General features: G+C 35.6%; 1 protein-coding gene across 1 annotated transcript in view; it reads right to left on the reverse strand.

Moving 5' to 3' along the window:
• The window catches only part of PACRG (parkin coregulated), a 459238-nt gene that overhangs the window by 380339 nt on the left and 58728 nt on the right, over positions 1-20171 (reverse strand). Inside the window, exon 2 of the mRNA XM_070603192.1 lies at positions 12207-12341. Coding sequence (XP_070459293.1) covers positions 12207-12341 — 135 coding nt within the window. The remainder of the gene's footprint in view (positions 1-12206; positions 12342-20171) is intronic.

Below are 20171 nucleotides of genomic sequence, written 5' to 3' on the forward strand. Positions count from 1 at the left end.
AATAATGAAGTGTTAAAATTATAACCTATACAGGCAGAGAAAGCTAGAGATTCCCAAATAGAATTATAAAAATCTTAATTTTGTATTTTTTTGACTTGTGGTTTTAATTTTACCAGTCTAACACACTAGCATTTCTTGTATTGCAACTAAAAACATATAAAGAAAGAAATGTACATAAAAGAGCAATCTCTTTTGTGCATATACAAATATTTCATTAACCAAATAACTCTTCAAAAATATGAATTAATAGTAAACCTAAAAGATTTCTTTCTGTGAAGGATGATATATAAAAACTAAATTCTCTTTAATCCAATGTTATTCTTTGTTGATTTTTCAAAAAATACTTAATGATGTTTAGTAAAATTTTATACAATTTATTGCAAATAGAAAACATTTAAAAGATGTTTTTCAATTGATAAATTAATCTTTCTCAAGAGATTCACTATTATCAGATATGAGTAATGAGAAGATAAAGGTCTCCTTAAAGTCATCTCACCCACCTTAATTTGCTGGTTAAATTTTACAGGATGAAAGTTGAAATCTTGAGTCCAATACTGAAATCGGAACAAGATGTCTATACATACATACATACACATGTACACACATACACTTTATATACAAATATGAGAATTGTGATTGGCATACAATTTTATGCCTTTTCCTTGTGATTTTTCTAAGCTCAAATTTTACTGCCTTCAAAGGAGATTTACTATGTATCTGTCTGAGATCATGCACCCACACACACATAGTCAATCATGCAATACGCATTAGCTGATTATATTTGTTTAAATAAAAAGGCTTCCATGAGAAACATGAAGAGTATTTTATTTCATTGTCTTTTTTGCACAGGAAAATTTTGGAATTGGTCTTACAATCCCAAGGTGGTTCTTTCCCTGTAACTAAGCAAAGATATTCAGCTAGTTGCCAAAACAATCCTATAGAAAGATCTCCGGTCAATTTGACCAAAAAAGCTATAAATGCTGGATGAAAAGTTACAAAAATGCATAGCCATTCTCAAAAGTAAGAAAGGTGAATACCAAGTTCCCAGAAATGAAGAGGAAACTCAAATCTCCAGTAGCGAGCAGTAGCTGGGTCATGAAACCTGGAACCCGATTCACGTAAAAACTAGTTCAGAGCCTGTGTCTGTGGAGACACACTGAGAGCATACCACAGGGATGCCTCCTGATCTCGGTCCTGAGGGATTCCCAAGGAAAGTACTCCCAGTGAAAATATCATAGCTCCCAGTGAAAATATCATAGAGCACACAAAGAAACAAAACAGGTGAGAGTGAGCGAGAGCGGTCAGATTCAAACTCAGACCCCAGCAACTGCAGATGATAGATGAATGCGAGAGAAAATTTAAAGGAATATATTTAAAATATATGACCCAATAAAGAAGGTAAGAGAAATCAGAAAGTAAGAAAAAGACATGTTTTAAAAAAAGAACAGGCAGATCTTTTAAAGCAATGAAAATAAATTCTAGAATTGATATTCACTGAAACTGAATTTAAAAAAATTTCAACACACAAGTTAAACAGATTAAACCTAATCTAACTGAAGAAAATGAATTATTAAATTGGAAGACAGATTTGAGACAATGAAACACAGTGAAGTAACGAGATAGGAAATAAGAAAATATGAGATAAGATATGGAGGCTAGAACGAGAAAAGCCAGCTTATATTTTTGTTTGTTTGTTTACTTTTTTTTTTTTTTTTGAGGAAGATCAGCCCTGAGCTAACATCTGGCAATCCTCCTCTTTTTGCTAAGGAAGACTGGCCCTCAGCTAACATCCATGCCCATCTTCCTCTACTTTATATGTGGGACACCTGCCACAGCGTGGCTTGATGAGCAGTGCCATGTCCGCACCCAGGATCCGAACCGGCCAACCCTGGGCCGCTAAAGCAGAACGTGCGCACTTAACCACTGCGCCACCGGGCCACCCCGCCAGCTTATATTTAATAGGGACTCTAGAGGTCTTCAAATTTAAGTCAGACTGATTCCCAAACAGGATAAATCTTTAAAACTCACACCTAAGTAAAAATAGTGATAATAGTATATGCTTCAAAATACACAGCAGAATTTTGGAGTCAGTGACATCTTATTGACACTTGGGATTGCTACAATATGTAGATATATAGGTATGTGGATTGATCATCTGAAGGCCATTTTAAAGGTAAAATTTGCTATTTCTTTACATAACAATAAGCAGGCTGAAGTAGGAGAAAAAACAAAAGTGTCAGCAAGAAAGGTTGAGGAAGATTAGCCCTGAACTAACATCTGCTGCCAATCTTTCTCTTTCTTGCTGAGGAAGACTGGCCCTGAGCTAACATCCGTGCCCATCTTCCTCTACTTTATATGTGGGATGCCTGCCACAGCATGGCTTGACAAGCTATGCGTAGGTCCACACCCGGGATCTGAACCGGTGGAGCCCTGGCCGCAAAAGCGGAATGTACAAACTTAACCACTGCACCACTGAGCCAATTCTGAAGTAGCTGATTTTTAAGAAAAAGTGCTATCTGCTTCTATTCTCACTCCCATCAATGTCACGCCTGCATCCATTCATAGCCAACTCTCAGAAAACAAACGAACTGGAATGAGGGACTGAGACCCCTTGGTAGCACATGGCATTGCATCCTAGAAAGCAGTGTGCCCCACGAGCAAAATGCTACAGGTAAGGGAGAGGAAAGCAGAGGTGGGCATATACGCATTTTAGGGGTTGTAGATGTTTGCCTACTCCATTCTGTCTTAATATCAGAAGTCACAGAAGATCCTCTTTTAGACCAACAAAATAGGATCAGATGAAGCACATTCACAACAGACACTGGGTATTGGCTAGGAGCTGGGCGGTCTACCTAAGTATAGCTGATAAGGAGAGCTCACTTTTCCCAAGGAAGAGCGAGTGAGGCCAAACACAACGGCATGCTCCATATGTTAGCAAATGCCAGTTCTAAATCAAGGTAAACCAAAGATAAATAAGCAGTAATATATGGGTTTTATAAACATCCTGCTCAAAAAAGGAAACACAATGTCAGCTTATTGACTTAGTGAGGAAGCCCTTTTAAATTCACTACTGCAGAAATCAGTGATTTTTAGAAACAGACACACTCAGGGATTCAAGAAGCCAAATCTTTATGAAAGAAGAGCAGAAATCCATATGGGAAGGATAGGATGAGGCAAAAAGAAAAAGATTCTATCTTCAAGGAAAGATGAGATACGTTTGCAAGACACAATATACACAAAATATACGATAATGTTGATAAGAATATTGCTTATGATAGCAGAATATTGAGGAAAAATGTTAATATCCAAGAAAAACATTAACATCCAACAACAGGGAATTGGTTAAACTATGGAACACTCTAGAGATTCTCAAAATGATTTTTAAAGTGCATATTCATTGACATGGAAAGATAGTTATGACTTTAATAGAAAAAATTTATGAAGTATGAGTAAAATGTTTTTAAAAATTTGTATACATTTACAGATTTGCCTATGCAGAGGAAAAAGGGTCTGAAAGTTAACACTAGCAAATTAGTAGAGACTATCTCAGCATGTGGGATTATGATTGATTCATATTTTTTATCTTTGCTTATCTGGGTTACAAAATGCAGATGAATAAATAAGAACATTTTCTACAATAAACTTGCTGGTACAATAATTTTTAAGCCAATGTATATAATGATATGAGTGAAGAAATGAGCTATATAAAGATTTGCAAGGCTAAATATAGCAGTGAAGTAAAATTTGAATTTGAGGCAGTAACAGACAAACTGATACTAAAGAATAGAAAACAAGTTTTGAAAAAATGAATAAAGAGATGAAAATGTTGAGGGAGATGGTGATAGGATAAAATATGTTTACAGTCTACATATAATACTGATTCTAAGAAAGCAAATAGAAAATTTGTGACAAAATAATAATCTATGACATTGCGGAGGAAAATTTTCCTCACGAGAAAAAGTTTCAAGTTAAGTAGATAGAATAAACTTACTATATCAGAGAAAGAATTAATGAAAAGAAAAATTACACAAGGAAGCAGATTTTAATTATCCAAAAATAGTGCAATTACCCAATCTGTCAAACAAAACAAGCAACAAAAATAAGATCAAAGGCATAAAAATCAGACTGATCTTCATTTCTCAGCACCTGTGTATTGGAAGACAATGACATTACATTCTTCAGAGATTTGGAGGGGAACAGTTGTAAATTAAATTTCATATATGAAAGTTAAAAAATTATATTTTCAAGATACTCAAGGATTAAGAAACATTCAACCTACGTACCTGCATTTTATAAAATTTCTTAAAGATATACATGAACAGGGAGAGCTGAATCTTAATAAGAAGTCAAGAAGTGGGAATTTATGACTTGGAAGTTTTATGGATTTCCCTTATTCAGACTGGAATGCAATCTTGGAAATTCTGTAGGACCTTTTGTTGTAAGGGATATGTCTTAGATTAGGGGCAGAGATTGGTTTCGTAATGATTCTGTCTATGATCTTGGCCCATTTTTATATTTTTCCCATTAGCAAGAAATGTGCTTCATATTTAATAAACTTTTTTCTAAATACTTGTTGCTATTCTCCAAAAGTATACTAACAATATGTTCACATTGACAAATCCACTTATGTCGTCGGCACATAGTGTAAGAACTGCTAAAGGGGAAGCTGTGTGTGCCATTGCTAAAGCAGAGCTATATAGAGACACATATCAGCATGTGTTTTCCAATGGCCTCGAGTAATGACCGTTGAAAACTTTAAAATGCATATTAAACTATTTTCAGTCTTTTCTGTTGTTGCTGTTGTTAAATTGGAGAAAACTATTCATCATTAATACTCCTGTGGCAGTTATGTGCATTATTAATCTCCTTTCCTAATTAGGCTCTTGAATATTCCTTTGAGTTCCTTAAAAGTAATTCTATGTAGTACGATTTCAACAAAGCAAAAAACGTACATGTAGAAGGAAGACTGAACTAAAACATCAATATACTAAGTGTTATCTCAGGATGAATGTTGTCTTCTGTACATTTTTTAATCAATTTTCCAAATTTTCTATAATAATCATTACTTTAAAACTAGAAAAAAATCCGAAGATCTAAGAATAAGTGCATACAATTTTTATAGATCATACAATGACAATTTTTTTAAAGTATTATACACACTATAATCTCAACCATGTGAAAGAAAGATAAGGAAGATAAGACAGAATACTTTCATGTTAACAGTTGCATTGAGTGGATGGTGGAATGGTGAGAGATTTATTTATTCCTTCCACTTTTCAATATTTTCTTATTTTATAAAATAAACAGATATATTTCATACTAAGAATAAAACTTTAATAATAAAGATAAAAATTTACATTTTTTTACATGAATTCAATTGATTATCCTACCCATATTAATTTTCCACAGAACTTTCAAGGTCAGGATAATCTTTTTCATGAAAGTAAAATACAGTTTCCTATAATTGTTGCCTCAAATATGGATTAAAATCGATATGATCATTTATTAATACTTTATTTAGATTTTACCTGAAAGAAAAGGAGAAACTTCAACACAACTGTGGGGCATTGAAAATTAACTACAAATCTAGAAGCCTTAAATGTAAAGAGACACTTTGACCGCTCTAAATAAAAACATCAAACATTGATTTTTTCTTTACTATCATACCGTCAATCTGATTCCATTTGTCATCTGTCAAAGAACTTTTGATCTCAAAAGCGCTTCAGTAAAGAAAAGGGATAAGACGTGATGAGATAGAGAGGGAACCATTCATTAAATTACTAATTGGAACAGAACTGGAGATTTGCCCTGTGGGCAGATACAGAAAAATCATCAAAGTCCGGTTGGTGTCCCCAACACACATTTTTAGTTTACAGATGACACTACTGATACTTCTGAAATGGCAACATTTATCGTTGGGAGGGTGGCAGCAATCCCACTTCTTGGTGGGGTGGTGAGTGACAATACCGTATCTTAGCTGTGGCACCCTAAAACTACCAAGGCCGGACTGCTTCTACTTTTCAACAGCGGGGTTGGTTTAACTTCAAAAACCAGAGTGATTTGTTTTTGTTCCAGTTGTCAGTGGACTGGGATCTGAAACTTACAACATTGCTTGTTTCCCTTGGGCTTCTGGTCATGTGAATTGTCTTTAGTCTACCAAATCACTGTCACACAGCAGTGGTCGACCTTTCTTTTCAATCTATGCACTTTCCAGGAGTTATAAATCAGTTGACTTTCAAGCTCGATGAGATGGCATATGCCCTAGTTTGAAGAACAGATGGAGGCTTGGGGGAAAATTGTTTCTGCAGGCTTGCTACAAGCAGCACTGCTCCATAAAAGTGAACTATTCGTGCTAATTTCTCACATAAATTATATAGGCAGCAGGGAGCACCAGCCCATTCAGCAGAAAATCTTTCATCTAGCTTTCAGAGGTCATCTAACCAATTTAAATTAAAGTTATTTCTGATACATGGTTGTATTTTCATGCTGTACACTTTTAAGACATAGCAATTTACACCGAATAAAAGAATGGCATTAATTGTGCATGCAATCCCTCCTCCAGAAAAACAGAGAACACCACATTAATTGCCAGAGGATTATTTTTTTCAAGACTTCTAGAATAAGCTCTGTCTATTAATTAATCACAGAGGAATTAATAGTGGAAACGTGGCAGCTCTCTTGTACAAAAATCAGGTAAATTGTCACTTCTGTTGTAAAATTTGCCTTACAAATTCTACTAAGGCCTGTTATCTGAACTCAAGCTTTGGCAGTTATCAAAAGAAACAGAAGCCCAGGACAATTCCAAGAGAACATTCATTCTTCTTCGTGTGAAACAAATTATTCAGCTCTTAAATAAATTTGCCTACAAGATTTCAAAAATCAATGTCAGTTTTTAGCAGGGGGCTAATAGATACAATATTAATTTTTTGATTCCTTAAGAAATTGAAACATTAAGAAATTGAAGGCACCAAAGGACTAAATTATTAGTCAAAATTACAGAATTTTGAGAACAGTATACTGAGGGCTAATGCATCAGGTGTCACATCACAGTGCGACTTACTTTAAAACGCAATAGTATTTACAGATAATGAGCTATTATGGTTTGGGGCTGATTTTAATTGTAAGAAAATCAGTGCACATTTTAATAATAATTATATTCAATAACTATTTTTCCTAGTAGGAAATCATCAGTTATGTCAATGAAAGCAGTTACATTGACAGAGCTTTTTATAGTTCATGAATGTCAATGCTGCTAAGAACTGAAAAGAAGAGAAAAGAATGAGAACAGACCAGAGAAGAAATTCTGAATAGAGTCATACACGAGCATTAACAACCAGTGCGTTAACACAGAATTGAAGGCATTGTCCAGACCCCATCAGTAGAAATTTTAAAAACCAACTTAAGCATCCAATTAATTTACACACAGTGCTTTCTTTACCTGATTGTTCAAACTGGACATATATTTTCAGGTATTTAGAAAGAAAAATGAACTTGTCATTCCGAAGTTTAAGAAATCCGTAGTCATGGGGATAGCATTTACATATAATCTAAGGAGCATTTTCACGGTAAAAATTCAACCCACTGAAACTACTGTATGTAACTCTGAACTGTGCATTCAAACTAACTTGCTGGTGCTAATCTTCCTGTTTTGCTACCAGAAAACTTGATCTTTATGGCTAACTTCTAATGAATATTTGTTCTTTGAAGTATCTAGTGAACATCTCAAATACATTTATTTTAGTAATCATGATACAAAATTTCTTACAGCGCTCAATTCAAAAGGGCCGTACCAGTCTTCCAGTAGATGGTCATGACTGACAAGGAAAGAAAGGCCTAGAGAGTGAGAGATCTGGTCATGAAACAGTGTGTAGAAAAGTAAAACTTCAAGATCATCAGCTTTAGTATGCTTTACCTCCATTCAATACCTATCAGAGGGCACCTTCTCTGTGCCAGATACTGTTCTAGGCACTGGGACAAATGAATGAACAAACCAGAAATACAGACAAAGTCCCTGCCTTAGAAGACATCAGGCTATGCCACTTTTTATCAACCTTGATCTTGGGTCCATTGTAAGCCCCTATCTAATTTTCATCTTCTCTCATCTTTCTTAATACATGTTAACTTTCTGTACTTTATAGTTCTTTGCAAAACAACTTAAAATGTTTTAGTAATAAAGTAGGGTATAAACATATAAATGAATGCGTTTATATAATTCATTGGCAAAAAAATGCAAAAGTGTGTTTTTAGTTACCTAATTAACATTAATTTATGAAGTCCCTTTTTAATAGAAAAACAAAGTCATGTGATGCAAGTTTTAATCAACAGGTAACTTTATAATTAATATTTTAATCTCAGGGGAAGTATGCTTTAATGGTGCAATTGTGTACGTCTCCAATAGGCCAGTGAGGGAGGACATTTTTGGCAGTGAGGAGAGGCCATTCTCACCGGTTCCTGCCTATGCATATCAGTTCTGGCTTCATTAATTTTATTCCAATATAACTGGCTTCTAGAAATCATTTACATATTGAGTAAAGGATACGAAAACAAGAATGCAGAAATGCCCTGGGCAGCTATGCTATTTTGGACCATGCCCACCACAACATTGACAGACGAAGGGTACAAGGTGCTGAGAGAGGGGAATTAGAGGTATATTCCAGATATTGAAGAGATCGGCAACAGAATAAAGGTATGTTTCCTGAATGCTAGGAGAGTCAAGAAAAATGCAGAAAAAGAAGCACATTAAATTTGTGTGTAATTATCATGCTTTTATAATGGATTTAACCATTGATAATCAAGAATTCTTTTGTTATATTTAGAAAATGCATATTTAAAAATAAAAAAGTATGCCAGAGCTTGTCTGCTAGATTTCATATTCTAGACCAGATCTCTTCATCTTTCATAGCTAACTAACTTGCCACTGAGAAGTACATACAAAATTTCACTATAAATATTTTGCAAAACTTTTTTCATATTTACCAAGGAATGTATGATAAGCACAGACAGGCATGAGAAAAAATGCATATATCAGTCCTAAGTTTTCATTTTAATAATAATTTTCACAGAGCTATAGTCTTCTCCCTGGCTAGCGGGTTCAGGCATTTATTTTTGACTGTTATTATCTTAATCTAGAGCAGCACTGTGTAATATGGTAACCATGTGGCTATTTAAATTAAAATTAATTAAAATTAAAAATTTAGTTCCTCAGTCTCACTAGGGACATTTTAAGTGCTTGATGGCCACATATGGCTAGTTGTAATGTATTAGACAGTGCAGATGTGGAACATTTCCATCATTGCAGAGAGTCGTATTAGACTCTGCTCTGATCTTTAGCGATGCCATTAGGAATAGACTACACTGCACAGATTACCACATTCGGTCTGCCCTGTTGTTTTGGCATGTGGAACAAATCACCATTTTCACGTGCACCAAACCACAATGGCACTTCAGGATGTGAGTTGAGAAATTTAAACTTGCAGAGACATTTACCTATCTCTAACTCTTACGTCTATTTTCTGACATCATTCGGTCATTTATAATATACTACCATAGACTGCTTTTGTTGTTTCAAGAATACATGGTGATTTCTACTATGGTGATGATCGGGTCAGCTAATCCAGAACAAGTAGAACGGGAATTTGGGCAGGGATCTCTGTCAGCTACTTCACAGATCAGAATGAGCCTAAGATGCTGCGACAGGCTTCATCCTGGTTCAGGGCAGTGATTCCTAAGTATTTCAGAGTCACAGACCTCTGGAAATTCTGATAAAAGAAATGGACCTTCTTACCACTTAAGTATGCACACCATTTCAGACACTCACAAACCACCTTGGGGTCTAGGGTTTTCATAACGATGGTGGAGAGGGGACCGGAATTTCCTGGGAAGCACAGCTCTTCTGGAGCCTTCAGTGAGGGGCAAGCTGTGACATGAAGATGAAAGGTCTGCTTGACCAGGGCCCCTGTGCTCTGTCCACACACGGGGAAGTACAGTGCAGGGTCTTCAGTTGTTTGTTTGGGGCTGGGGGCAGGGAGCTCTACTTTCTTCAACATTCAAGGCCACGTCCTTAGGAATGACACCCTGAAGAAATCCTCTGCTCCCACCAAGGGCCAGATTGTCCCCACAGTACATGCGCCAAGCAATAAATATGAGTATATCAAGAGATTGTTCACAAGCCTATGCTTAATAATTTTAACGTTTTATTTTCAATGTTATAGTAATACAACTGAAACGTGGTTGGCAAAGCTTTAAAAGGTAGACGTCTACAGGTTACAGGGTAAGATGTTTCATTAAACGTATGCTATTATCCTACCAGTGGAGGCAAATAAATTGCTTCCTCTTTATTCTGACTTTTTAGCTTGCTGAGTCAGTACTATAGTACTGATTAGTCAATAGTAGCTTAAAAAATTAAGATAGCTATAAAAAAGAAAAGCCATTTATATCCCTTCTGACTGTTGGATTATCAAAGATAAAGCAAAATGATTCACCCTATATTTTTACTATTTTCAAGAGGAATTTTTTCTAGTCTCTTGACCCATAAGATTATTTGAACAGGTCAAAACAAAGCTATAAGTTCTCTTTACTGATACAATTTTTATGTGCTATAATTACTTAATACACCAAAATCCGGTCACTTTTTATTGAAAAATATGGCATACTCTTTTATTCAAAAAGAATCAGGTTTTTAAGAACTTCCACTGTGTTATCTTGTGTGAACCAGTACATAACAAAGAACACAAAACTCATGTAATTAATCAAATATAAATGAACCCAAAAATTACAGTAAAGTTTTGGGAATATGTCCTTACGTTAAGACTAAAATATCTACATTACTTATACTTGCTCTAAATTCTTTCTCACCATATGCACATTTTCACCTAATAAATTCACATTTTAATAGAGACAATTAAAAGGAAGATAATAACGTCCTTCATCCTCCTAAAAAAATTTATGACAAAATTTAATAACAGGGATCCCTTCAGATTTCTCTTGCCAAATAATTTCTAGTAATTCTAGGTTCAATAACTTGAATGTCAGACGACTGCTCAAGATTTAGAAATGTCTGATGATTATACAAAAACATTTGAAGACATACTAGAAATAATGAGAACAATTCTTTGAGTTTTTCCATAATGGAAGGAAGAGGTTATTTCTAATGAATCTTTCTAAGCTATTTACTTTGATGAATTCTTCATTTTGCCCATTTTTTTTAACATAAATTTATTTGTTACTGATTACAAACAGTTCCTGCGGGATCTTCAGATATTACTGTGGGGCTTTTTAGTTGTGTGTCAGTTGCTTAAACGATGTTTGGCAAAACTCTTTTCTGTTCCTTTACCTGATGCACGGCTCACACATGGGCGACTGCTTTTCTGCCTTTAGGCGGAGAAGCCCTTTTAGCTGATAAATCCCACCCAGAGCAAAGTCGTTGATAACAAAAATAATTAAACAGCAGAAACCGGTTAGAGATCAGCACTCGTTTTTCAAATTAAATGTAAAAGCCTTCTCCAGTTAAGAGATTGGCAAGTTTTTACAAATATCATCAGTGAGCCTTTTAGAAAGAAACACAGCCACATTAGAATGGAGTCATTAGGCAATACATTTATTTTGAAGCCAATTAACCTTTTGTCAGAAGAATGTCGCTGCTGTAATGGTTTCAGCGGCCGGGGTCAGCCTCTAACAGGGCACGTATGACAGCCACTGCGCTGGCTGACACGTGCTGCGGGGAGAGAGCAGAGCGCGGCAAGAGAACCGGCCTTCTTTTGTATTCCGCTCTGCATTTCCAGGGAGCAGACAATCTTGACCTATCCATTTAGGTAATTAAAGCTTCCATTTGGAAGTGTCCTGCAGGAAGGTGAAATTTGGGGGAGATAAATGGCTGTTGCTCTCCCGATCCGGCCACCAGTTCCATCATTTGATGGACTGCCTGAAACAGGCTCGGCTGCCAGGTTCTCATAAAAATAGAGATGAATTGGGCAGCAGACAATTCTCTAAGGCAAAGCAACTCTGTCATTTTCTTTTTTGCAGGCTATCATTTAATTGTTAGTCAAGGTGGACGGCTGACAGAGGGGGGCTTTCTCTAGGAGCTTCCCCACGATCATCTTTTCGCTGAGAAATCACTCCAGTTTATTTACTTATCAGCCAAGTTTGTTTGGCATTGGGAGACGTCGCCTCGGCGGTGCAGCTGGCGTTCCCAGCTGTGTCTGACTTACCTTCCACGCTATTTTGTTTCCTTTCGAATCATGCTCAAGGGCAATTGGGAAGTCTCCTCGCTCATAAAATTTTCGAAATGCTGTGGGCTTGGCTGGTCTTTCTTTAAACGCTCCTGCAGCTGGAGGGCCTCTTACCTTCAAAGAAAAATAATCGGAATCAGGTTTTAAAACATACTAAAAATTGTGTAGTGAAAAGACTTGTTTTTTTGAAGTTTCAGTGTGTATAAAATATTCTCAAAGATAAAGACCAAATTGACTAATAATGGACAACAGATACCTCACTGATAGAAACATTTGGCGAATAAAATTATTTTATAATCACTATTAAGGGTCTACTTTATTTCGAGCTACTTTAGAAAGCATTCCCAGAAAATGCCACTTAAATATCACTTTATAAGGAAGAGAAGCCTGAATGTTTGCTTAAACATTTAATAGAGGTATCTAAGACCAGCGTGTTAAAATTTTTAAGATTCCTAATAATTGCAAATTCTAATTTTGGGTCTGATATACTTTATGGATTATTGTAGTAATAAATTTAAAATATTTCCTGTGAATCTTTCTATATATATAAAATGGTACAATATGTTCTCATGCTATGAATACTAACAACAAAACTATAAAAATGTGACATAAAATTAAGTAATGATAAATGAGAGTCTAAAAATAAAAATGGTCTATTATGTGCATATATAATACATTGATAATATGAATTATGAGAAAGCAACATTAGAATAGATTATATGAGAATCTTTCATTCCCAAAATTGAGATTTTTATCAAAGAAGAAATATTTCACATGGAGTTATTCACACTGAGTATATCTCTTAAATCTGCATTATTTACATATGAACTAATTCATTAGGTTGCAAAATTCAAAGTATTTAGTAAACTATTTAGAAAATTACATTCCACTGTATTATTCCTTACATACAGTCTAAACATGATTATCTTTCCCTGCTTGTGAACAAGAAGGTAATTGCTACACATTTATTAGTTTAATAAGAACATGATTATTTTGTTAATTCTTAATATGGAAAGATAGCAAATAATTTACATAATATTTTAATATTTTGTTATTTGATGTCATGTCAATTTTAATATTTGTGTGAAAAACTTTAATTTTAACAAAGAAATATATAAAAATATATCTAATATAACAAATATATAATGATAAATACATTTTATCTAATGCACCTATAAAGGCTAAGGTTAGAAATTGAGTGGGAAATAAGAAATATCTTATTAAGATAACTAAATGCTGAAGTGCAGTTGAAGAGTGAGGAAACACAAGGCATTTATTGGAGTGTAGAATTTTCTTCACTACATAGCACATTATTCCCAGCATATGACTACATAAGTAACTGAGGTGACACCGGGCAGCGGGGAAGCACGTTTTCCTCTGTCTTATTGAAGATTTGAAACATGTTCTGGTATTAGAACTATTAGCCACCCTTTTCAGCCAAATTCATTTAGCGGGTAAATAACCACACATATGAGACAACTCCTTTGTGCAGAGCTCTGAGATGGATGCTGTACAAAAAGGAGAACCATCCCAACCACATTAGTATAATGAAAACTGTGGAGATGTCGTCCCTGGACTTTGGCAATTCACGGAGCACTAAATTTTGAATCATATTTTTGGGAATTCATAAAGAATCGACAACTTCTTATTTTGCAAAGAAGTTACATTAAAAAAAAAAAATAAGGGATGGCCACGTGGCGTAGTGGTTAAGTTCAGTGCGCTCCACTTCAGCAGCCGGGGTTCGTGGGTTCGGATCCTGGGCACAAACCTACACCACTCATCAGCCATACTGTGGAGGCAACCCAAATACAAAACAGAGGAAGATCTGCACAGATGTTAGCTTAAGGCAAATCTTCCTTAGCAAAAAAACCCCAAAATAGATTATCATTTACTATCATGGTATCATTTTAACACTCCCAAAAATGTGGTAGAACATAATCTAAAGAAAGCAAACTTAGACAAGTTAAACCAGCATGTGTACATATTTATAGAAATTCAAAGTGCAATAGTGCATATGTGTGTGCAAGTGTATGTGTGTGTGCGTTTGCATGTGTATGTGTTTGTGTATTGTTATTGTATAGTTGTATAGTACTGATTACTGGTCAGCAGATGCCTCATTTTTTACATTTTTTTAAAAATTAACTTTTTAATGGATAAAGAAATTGTGCCATATATATATATATATATACACAATATACACAATGGAATACCATTCAGCCATCAAAATAGAAGGAACTCCTGCCATTTGCAACAACTTGGAGGGAACTAGAGAGTATTATGCTAAGTGAAATGAGTCAGACAGAGAAAAACAAATACTGTATGATCTCACTTATATGTGGAATTTTAAAAAGCGAACTCATAGAAGTAGCGAGGAGAATGGTGTTTGCCAGGGGCTGGGGAGGGTGTGGCATATATTGATAGTCTTTTTTTGTTCGCTTTGCAACCTTACTGATTCTTGGCGTGTCAGCTGATTTTCTATTGAAAGGTGGACATTGGTGTATTGCGAGACTCTGGATTTTAAACCTGTTTTAGCTGGTTTGTTTTGGCATTTCTCTGGCAGACATGCAGGTAAGGGTGCCACCTGATTACTGCCAGGTTAGGGTAGAAGCCCTGGTACCCCACCTGGCCTCTGTTGACCCCAGTGGAGGGAGCTCCTTATGAATAAGGGTGAAGGTGGGGGCTCTAGCACCATTAAGCCTCCAGAGACACCTCCCTGAGAGGGAAGGGTAGGAGTGGCCTGTTACTGCTCCCCGCATTGACACCACGGATGGCTTGGCCTCATTACTGCTGGGCAGTGGTAAAATTCCCGACTCTCTAGGAGGCATCCTCTGACATCACCCCAGAGGGAAGAGAGAAGAGTCTCTTTTACCCGTGGCTGAGGAGGAAGTCCAAGCTCCCCCTGTGTGGTCTCTACTGACACTATGGGTGTTGGGGGCCTCCTTACTGTTCCAGTAGAGTGGAAAGACCCAATTCTTCATTTACAAAATTCAGCTACAACCTTTATTTAGGGCTTTTGTCTGCTCATCATCTGCTAACTATACTTTTCAGTTTTTCTAGATGCTGTTATTATTGATTCTGTAGATAGCAAGCCTCCCACGTGTTTAACTGACCTAAAGTTTGCCTGAGATTATCCATCGTTCTCTCTTTTCTTTTTATTTTAAAATCAGTTTCTCTTTTGCTGTTTGTCTTTAGTCAAAATATACTCCAATCTTTCTGATCCTGAACTCAAAATTCTAAATGTCCAAACTTTTCAAGGAATGAACATATTTCTCTCTAAGGAGTCTAGAAGGCTTTTTGGAAACTCTTATAGATAGCTTATACTTCTTTCTTCCCTTTAAGCTCCATGGGCTCTGTAGAAATGATTCCACGTCTACAGTTCCGTGGAAAGTCTTTATTCAGTTTTACAAAATCATCCACACTAATACCTAATGATTCAGTAGTGAGCAAATTCTTTCCTGAGTATCTGTTATCCTCTCTCTTTGTATTTCTGTCATTTACTTATTTTTAAACGCTATATTTTTTGGACTCTGCTATAGAGCCATTCTAAATTAACTCTTGGCATCTTAAAAGTTGTAACTGATAAAACTGACTAGAATATTCTCAGTTAGACCTGTTACTGCAACAGGGGCATTACCTAATTTCAAACAGATACTCTGTCACTATGTATCAAGATAATATTTTTTTCTGTTCCAAATACCTATGTACCCACTTAAACCATATAGGACATACTACTTTTTATATGCTACACATGATCCATTTCTTTTTTTTTTTTTTAAAGATTGGTGCCATTTCAACATTCAAATAATTCTAAAAATCTGTACACAAAAAATTAAGTGAAATAAATTTCTGAAAAGGTAGTAAAGATATTATTACTGCGGATCACACAGATGGATGTAGCTTGACTAAACAACTTTAAAAACAAGCAAGAATACTGTTAAGAATCCTTATGTAAGTCCCATATTTTTAGAAGAAGAACTACTGTAAACTTTATTTAATGTCTTAAGAATTCCACCCCATTTATTATAAATAATATAGAGGAAATAAGGAACCATAAATCAAATTAGATTTGTGGGAAAATGCAATTAGGATTTGCCTGAATGGTGGGGGCTATCTGTAAACCAATTAGGAAGAATGGATGCTGTGGCAGAATGCTTTTAATAAAATCTAATGCACTTGGGAACCAAGATATTGAATGCACTCTGAAGTGACTAACATGACAGAGTACTTTATATGCCTACCTTTACTGAATGTGCTGTAATGGATTTAGGACTTAGATCACAGTCTCTGTCATACGGTCACAAGACAAGACTAATTAGTAGGAAGGAATTTAAGGCTCTCTAAAATTCTTCATCATATAGTTTGAAAGTTTTCTTTTCAGTAGTTCTACTTTTTAGCATAAACTTAAGCTGCTAAAAAAATGACTTTTGCTTCAAGCGGGAAATCTAAATTGTGTTATTCTAATTGGTCCATTTAGCCAACTCACTAACATTCAAACAATAAAATGCAAAGACGTCAATTTCTTCAGATTCAACCTGAAATTTGAATTCATGAAAACACTGTGATTAAGCAGCTGGTGGGCAAGAGCTGTATTGTCTCTGAGCTACTCAGGCATCCGATTGCTAGCTGAGGACTCGCTAATTTGTTGCCATCATCCAAGACTTCTGAATAAGTATTGTAATTCAGTGTCTGCCCCATTTGCCAATCACAATTGTTTTAAGAATGTCAGAAATTTTGCAATACCTAATGCCATCGAATGACCAGGAAAATGCTTGCAAAAAACACTACAATAAGCAAATCTGATTGTAATGGTAGATGGAGTGCCTCATCATTAACAAAAGTGAGCTCATATTACCAAGCAAAGTTATTACAAAAAACTTTAACAATGTAACAATTTAACAATATAACAAAACTTTATGATAATAATATTTTTGCTATAGTAACAGTCAAGAAAAATAACAAGAGCCATATATGGTCAAAAAAAAATAGACATACTGGGGAGTCTTTAAAAGTCAGACGCTACAGTTAATAGTGAGTGGCAGGGAAAACTTTCAAGGAATGTGGGTAACCTATTTTAGGAAGATTATCCCACCAAGATCTAACAGGATGTCCTGAAGTCAGGAGAATGTGGAGTCAAGTGATCAATCTGGACTTTACTGCAGTGGTCCAAGCATGAGATGGCAAAGGCCTTAAATTAGGTGGCATCAAGAATAATAACAAAATCTACTATTGTTTTCATCGTTTTACAAACATTATTGGTTTCAACAAAACCCAAATAAAATGAACTTACAGACAAGGAAATCAAAGCTTAGAGAGGTTCAATAATCTGGCAGAAATCACAGAGTTAGTAAGTAGTAGGAAAGAGACTTGACCTCACTCACTCTACCTCTATAGGACATGTCCTCAGTCACGATATTAGAGGGTTCGGTTTGGGCAACAATCTAAAGGGGAAATATGCAGGGCACATGGCGGATTGGATGAGGGGAGCTAGAGGCAGAGATGAGACAGGCTTCAGCCTGTAAAAGATGCAAATAATCTATTTGTTTAAGTTATGTAAATAATAAACTGCAGAATGGACAGAAATCTTATTAAATCACTTACAATTTTACCACCTGTTAGTAATTTTGTGCTTTCCCTTTTAAACTTCCCAGAAACATACATACAAATACATATTTTTATATTCTTATGTCCTTCCCATTTAGTGTACTTTTGCACTTAATGTAATATGTTTTGATGTTGCCATTGATATCAAAATTTCCATTTTCTTGGCTAAGCAATATTCTAGTAACTATTGGCAATTCTCTTTGGAATTTATATTATTTCTGGGTTTTTTTTTGCCTATTATAATTGCATTATTATAAACATCTCAAGCATATCACATTTGCCATATTTTATATTATTTAATTCAGAGTCCCCAGTGTGAGATAATAAGGTAATAATAATAATAATAAATAATAATAATAAAACTTTTTATATTTTATGATTCTTGATGAAATTATTTGCTAATTAAATAGGAGAACAGGTCTTCTGCCTTAGTCGGCTTGGGCAGCTTTAACAAAATTCCACAGAGTGGATGACTTAAACAGCAGGAATTTACTTTCTCGTAGTTCTGGAGGCTGGACATCTGAGATCAGGGTACCAACGTGGTCAGGTTCTGGCAAGAACCCTCTTCCTAGCTTGCAGACTGCTGCCTGTTCACTGTGTTCTCACACGGCAGAGAGAGAGAGAGAGAGCTCTGGTCTCTCTTCCTCTTCTTATAAGGACACTAATCCCATCATGGAGACCCCACTCTCATGGGACCATCTCATAAACCTAATTCCCTTCCAAAGGCCCCACTTCCAAATACCATCACATTGGGGGTTAGGGGCTTCAATATATGGATTTGGGTGTGGGCACACAAACATTCAGTCCATAGCACCCTTCTACTGTTCTATTTGGATTACTCTGTATAATAAATGAGGATGAACATTTTCTCATTTTAGTGCAAATGTTATATGCATACAATCGTGAATGTATGCTCATCTTTTCCATATTCATATCAATTTGTATGAGCTTCTTATTTTGAGAGATATTAACAACTGTTTGCATTTACTGTAAATATCTCCTAAGCATCTTTGTTTTCCCTTCTTATTTATTTAGCATTTAAAAGTTTTAAATGTTTTGTAGGAAAGTCTCTGTCTTTTCTTTACTTGCTCTTTTTGCCTCCAGCTTTGCCTTCTCTAGATCATTCCTCCCTCAGCTGCACAATGAATATTCTAATAGATTAATTAAATCGTATCTCTCATCTACTTAAAATCCATAAATGATTTCCCATTGACACGCTACACAAAGACATTTGCAAACGGAGTTTATCTCTCACGCCATTCCTCCACAGGCACCCAAGCATAAGTTATACCCAAACACTGGCAGCTCTCAAATAAGCTCTGCTCTCTTCAGTCTCCATGATTTTGCTGTTGCATCAGTCTGTGATTCTCCCTCACCCCCTCACACATCCTTCTCCCCCTCTTTTTCTCCCGAATAATGACTAATCACCTTCAAATTCAGCACAAACTTCACCTATTCTAAGAAATCTTTCCTAACAAGCCATATCCCTACCCTAGTGTGGGATTAAGTCCTTCTTCACATTGAAATGCCTGCAGGACAAACGACTAGACTTGGCCCTTAGACCAAGGGCACAATCCGGATGGCGATTGTTCGGGAGGCCTAGGCTGTTGACAACTTTTGTAATCAAGAGGTGTGTTAAATCTATAGAAATTGGCAAATTTTCCCAAAGGGAGAGTTTATAGTGAGAAAAAGTCTGAGAACCTGAGACAACACCTTTAATAGTACAATACTAATAATTCAATAGTAAGTGGATTCTACAGGAGAATAGGAAGAATAGAATGGTGGCAAGAGAACAGGGAAGGGATGCAATCATAGAAATCAATAAATGAGAGGGATAAGTTGCTATTGTTTTTAATGATACAAGGAGGTGAATTAAGGAGAGGATGGAAAGTCATCTGAAAATTTAAAATCTATAGTGGCGTGATGGGGTGGAAGACAGACTACAGTGCACTGAGGAATGAATGGGGAATATGAAAGAAAAACCAGATATTCTCTTTGGGAGTTATTCATCCTGTCCTACGGGCTGTCAAAATTTGAGTTGCTAGCAAGGTGTAATTGTTAATGTAGGGTAAAGTTAATAGTAATTGGAAATGGGAAAATAAAAGAATATCAATGGACTATAATACTAGAATTCATGAACTATTTAATAACTTACGGAACTGAGATGGATTTTAGAACAGAAGATATATTTATAACTAACACCCTTATATAAAATGGCCAGAGAACGAGTGAAATAAAGCATAGGTTTTTCAGTGTTAGAAACTCGTAAATCTGAATCCAAGGACCTATGGTGACATAAACTAAAATATTTCTTAGAAATAGAGTCAGGAAATTGGCTCTAAT

The sequence above is a fragment of the Equus przewalskii genome, chromosome 32 (genome assembly GCF_037783145.1).
Source record: "Equus przewalskii isolate Varuska chromosome 32, EquPr2, whole genome shotgun sequence".
Lineage (NCBI taxonomy): Eukaryota > Metazoa > Chordata > Mammalia > Perissodactyla > Equidae > Equus > Equus przewalskii.